We start from the raw sequence: 5,300 nt of genomic DNA, 5'->3' as shown, positions 1-5,300 counted from the left end.
TTTGCAAACAGTTTCTAGATTCGTAAAATTAGTATAAAAGAGATGAACTAACCTTTATCGCCTTCAATGCTTTTTCTTTTACTCTTCTTTGCTGTTTGTTGTTCAGATTTAGATCCTGCCATGGATGGAGATGGTTTTTAATTTTTCTTTTTTGTGAGAAGTTCAATTACGTGAAATTGAATGGAGTCAGAGTACTTGTAGGGCTTTGGAGTTGTAGAATTGTAATAGTCAGGTTGTAGAACATTCCAAATACATACACAATGACCTAAATTACAATGAATGTGACACACTGTTATCTATAAAGGATTGAGTAACGTGACACATTGATTATTATTTGTTATTGGTTGAGAAGTTTGAACAGATTTTGACGACTATTAAAATTTAGTAATATCTAACATGTTTTTGAGAACAGATTTCAAGAAAAATTTAGACGTATATTATTTCTTTTGAGAATCAGGTTATTCGAAATCAGTAATTTTTTCTTCAAATTTAGACGTCAGCTCTTTTTTTTTCATAACATTATCTCAATTTATTAGACAATTTTATTAAACTCTGAAAGGCGACATCCAATTTTAAACTTCTAATTATTTCAAGTCTAATAAAATTTGGTAAGAGATCGTAATTTTTTTAGGGTTTTGTCAAATAAGATAACAAATGATTAGGTTATTCGCTTATTGTACATGTAAACAATTTTTTCTTTTTAAATATTTCTTAAAGTAGTCTTTTAATAAATAAGAAGGGTTTTAAGTTTTTTAATAGTGACATTATAATATAAGTTCAATGATGGCAATTTTATAATAGTGACTCTTAAATTAAGAGTAAATGTTTAAATGTAGCATATCATAGTGGATATATGAGGAAATTGCTCCCAACGAAATTCAAAAGGTTTAGTGATGAAAAGACAAACACAAAATAATTCAAAAGAAGTTCCTCCAAAAGAAATTTAAAGAGAATGTAAACATTACACCGGATTAAACCCATCAATGAAAAACACAAAGTTCAGATATTAACACAATCTCACCAAAAAGTAGCCTTATAAAAAAACAACAATCGTCCAAAATAGTTCTAAAGTTTAAATGGAACATTATCAAATCACTTCTCCGTCTTGACAATAGCGATTTTCTTAGTTGCAGAGCTTGCATCAGATGATTGAAGGGCAGCAACTGGGGACGGCCTTTTCTGAGGAGTTATCTTTGGGCTATTCTCTTCGGTTTGGGACGGTTCCTCCTGATCAAAAATAGTAAGTTTTTTAGATATATTTATTTAAATACGTGTACGTAGTTTAAGTATTCGATTAAATGAAATATTTACCTCGACGTCAACACTATGAACAACTCCTTGATGACCTAATAAATAAAAAAGAAGAAATAGTTAGCCTAAGATTGTGAACATATCGATCATTTGATCATAAGGGTAAAGTTTTTAGATTATAACCTGCGAACTTTGACCATCAGTCAAAGGTGTAGGCCTCGATTTAAAAGAATTCATCTCCGCCTATTAATACGTCAAAGGTAAAACGGTTAATATAATATCTTATTTTTGACGGAAATAAGAATTCCGTTTAAGAAAATTGTAGCATACTTTGAAAATTTCAGTATATCTTTGATGCCATTTATGCACATTGTCAGGGTTGGCAGTCATACTGACAACAGTATAGCTAGTACTACCTTGATCCACATTGTACTTAGGATGTATATAAATCTTGAATACAAATGACTTGTCAAGGAACACTTCTAGGTCGCGAGGTATGTCTTGTGGATCACCACCACTCTATGGAAAAAATAGAATATAAATTAGAAATAGAAACATTTTTTTTATTTAATAACTCGGTTATTGAAATTTGAGGGAAATAAGAAAACAATGAAGTATAAAAGGTTAACCTTTTCAATTTTTGATAGCATCTTAGTGGTTGATGGATTGACGAATTGATGAACTTGACTATCAAATACAACAAAATATACCAAATCATCAGAGGGGTCCGAAAACTGAAATTTAATCTGGAATCTGCAGTTAATAAAACTGAAATTAGTCTCAGATTTGAAGTTTTGAAACAATACAAACAAATTTAAAAAGGAGTCTAAAAATTATGGATGTTGAACCTGGGCACTCTAGATGTAAAACCATTTATAAAACCGTCACAACTCTGTCTTGAACAAACCCACCTCCCTTTGTTATTTTTCGTAGCCTTAGTCCAACAGAGTTTGCAGCTATCGTAGTACCAATCAGTTGTGCAGTCAAGGTCGATTATTTTTGCGTACGTGTAGTAATAACCATCCTGAGAAAAATACGTTATTTAAATATAGGATTCGGTAGACATGAAATAACAAAAAAAACATTCTAGTTCAGGACACAATTTTGATTAAATAAATACATGGGCAATAAACTACCTTCTCATTCTCTTTTATGTCACTGATAGACTTTATACTATCAAATGTCATGTCATCATTTTCGTCGTCGTCGGTCACGTCAATAATTTGCAAAGAGTTGCTTGCGGCCGGAGTGGAAAGACTGAACAAAATAAGTTTGCGTAAAGTAACAATATAATTTAGGTAACTGTATAAAACAGTGTGGTAGTTAAAGTTGTGGAAAAAAAAATAAAATAGTGATACCTTTGCTCAAAATCTTTTACTTCCGGTATGTCGGGATTGACTTGAAAAACAGTAGCATTGAAAGTTGTTTGGACGCGCCAATTACCTAAAAAACTTATGTATAAGAGGTTGAATATTAGAGACTTATATGAACATTAAAATTATTTTGATGATATAATGAATGAGTTATAGTACCTTCATATTTTTTTGTTTGAACACATTGGATGACAATGACCTTTGACTGTTCTGGATTGGGCAGTTTGGAAATGATATCGGGTATTTGAACCGTGAAAGGATCCCATAATGTGCATGAAAGCATTGTTCCCCTAAAATTTTAAAGAAAAAAATTTTAGTTTAAGATATATAAAATTTATGAAGGTGAAATATTTTGAATTCGATCCAAAATAGAGATGTGGTTACTGAATATCTTCAAGCTTAATTGTACGGCATGCAAATTTGTTTGGAGTTTCTGTTATCGGATAAATTTCATACAGCTTTCCAATAACATCTGCAAAGGTCAAAAATGAAATTTTTTTTAAAAAATAAATAGTAGTTCGAAAATAAAAAAATACCAAAAAAAATATTAAATTTCCAGAGACATACCTATATAATGTGTATTCAGAATTTTACCCTCCAAGATGTCGTTGAAACTTGCAAATCGATATACACTTATTGGAATCGCTGGATCATTTGTGGAATGAACTTTTGTTGAATACTCAAACTTTAAACGGTATGGATGAGGGGTTGCCTTGTCTAGGCCGGTGTTGTTGTCTACCGTAAGTTGCGAATGGTGTATACCCCACCAACACACAGTTGTGATCCGAAATGGGAAATTAATTGTTTCCGAATAGTAGCTTAGATAACATCATTCTATTAAAAAAAAAATTTTGCTAAAAAAAATTGTTAACAAAAAAAAAATTATTAATAATCTCAAATTACAAACAAATTGCTATATGCAGCTTCGAGTTTCTACTTATGGGTTCTGTTCGATATTGAGTTTTGGAATATTAAATTATTCCGTATATGCTGTTTTCATGTACTCGATTAAGGTCTCGAAATGTTTGTGTTGTGCCTTTGTGGGAGTTTTTAAAACTTCATAGCTAATACGGTGTATATTTCGTGAGAATCAGCAATAGGTTTTTATAAGAAAAGATCATTTGAATTTTATTCTTACATTTGTCAATTAAGTTAATTTGATAGCTTTTTAATTAAAATGTCTTATTTTTGACGGATTACATATTTTGATATATTTTTTAAAGTGTTCTTTTTTTTGTCAACTTGCTTCAGCATTGTTAATTAATGGCCTTCAATTACTTACAATGCATTAATAAAAAACCTTGTCCATCACAATAGAAGCTGGGAGAAGGAGCCCCAAAATTGATTAGAAAGAGGATTATAACTGTGTTCCCTTTTTAGATTGTGGCAGCAGTAAAAAATAATCTATTTGAATGACTATAGCTTCTTTGCTTTGCTTGTTGTACAAAAGTAGAGTCAAAAATAGACTATAGCTAGGTGCATTCTTTGCTTTGCTTCCTGGACAATAACCGGTCAGCTGGACAAAGACCAGTTATTGTGTGTACTTATGCTAGAAACCGTGTTGTTTGTATTCACCACAATCACAACTCAACTGGGAAGACATTTTAGTTATTAATAGTGCCATATTCATCTTTATTTTCATTTATTTTATGTTGAAAAAGCAGTAAAGACCCAATTTAAAGCTTCCATTCCAGAATCGGTACTACCGGTCTTGCCTTCTTAATATTTCTCATCATATTTCTGTGACCCTGAAGAATCATACTAATATACTATCTGACTGTTTGTCTATTCTAGCTCTAACAGTGATGAAAGAAGGGCAAAGAATCACGACGTCGGTACTAATTTACAATTTCCTCTCCTCTTCTATTATTTTCACTTTGGCTTGGCAGCAGTGGTGGAGGGGTTTGCATTGATATGTCGCAGATGAAAGTATGTGAACCATTGTTTATGATATCTGTTCTTTAAGGAGGTTATTTAGGTGCTCTCATTTTTATGAAGAAATCCAACACAAATTTTTGAAAAATGCTTCTCAAGTGCAGGCCATTAAGCTTACAAAGTAAAACATCTTATTCAAGGTGACTTTTTTTAATCGAAAGTGATGCAAATTTATATGTTGATTTATATATAACATTAAAGAACATACGAAGGAAACATAAGATATGAATGAATGCACTTATAAAAAATGAAGTACCAAGATTCGAACTTTTTAAGGTATAAGATCTATATTGTTGGGAAATTTGGTTATATACATAATCCTCTATATTTTGAAAAGAAAAAAGACATACCTGTGAATCAACAAATAATAGTTCAATGGCATCGAGTTTCTTCTTATCATCTTTCTTGTTCTTGTTGCTAAATTCTGGCCTGGACCATTTCTGAACAACCCTAACATTCATTTGAGTAAGTCTAACTCCATACTTGAGTTGACTAATAGTAAGAACATTTGCCATGACCATTTGAGAAATTGAGAAGAATAATTTGAGAATAGTTTTACTGTTTCTTTTTTTTACAGGGTGAAAGATGGAGAAAGATGTGGAACGTATGAAGAGGAAGTGAATGGGAATTAAAGAGGTTTATGGAGAATATAAAGAATTATGGAATGTTTTTTAATAGGGTATATTAATGGTTTATTGTATAATTTATATTGTTTGTTGTTTTTTATGTAATTTATATCGG

The 5,300-nt window shown here is 31.1% G+C and overlaps 1 protein-coding gene across 1 annotated transcript; it reads right to left on the bottom strand.

Moving 5' to 3' along the window:
• Positions 1–1,092: 1,092 nt before the first annotated feature.
• On the bottom strand, positions 1,093–5,074 carry LOC141641038 (uncharacterized). The gene is made up of 12 exons (XM_074449715.1): positions 4,910–5,074; positions 3,192–3,309; positions 3,009–3,096; positions 2,784–2,914; positions 2,610–2,694; positions 2,388–2,508; positions 2,163–2,275; positions 1,881–2,004; positions 1,582–1,770; positions 1,443–1,494; positions 1,312–1,346; positions 1,093–1,227 (listed from the first exon to the last, which is right to left on the bottom strand). The coding sequence occupies exons 1-12, from the start codon at positions 5,072–5,074 to the stop codon at positions 1,093–1,095; spliced, it is 1,356 nt and encodes a 451-aa protein (XP_074305816.1).
• Positions 5,075–5,300: the final 226 nt, after the last annotated feature.

The sequence above is a fragment of the Silene latifolia genome, chromosome 2, assembly GCF_048544455.1.
Source record: "Silene latifolia isolate original U9 population chromosome 2, ASM4854445v1, whole genome shotgun sequence".
In the NCBI taxonomy this organism is placed as follows: Eukaryota; Viridiplantae; Streptophyta; class Magnoliopsida; order Caryophyllales; family Caryophyllaceae; genus Silene; species Silene latifolia.
The sequence above is the reverse complement of the archived record's forward strand: the minus strand, read 5'-3'. Positions and strand labels throughout refer to the sequence as shown.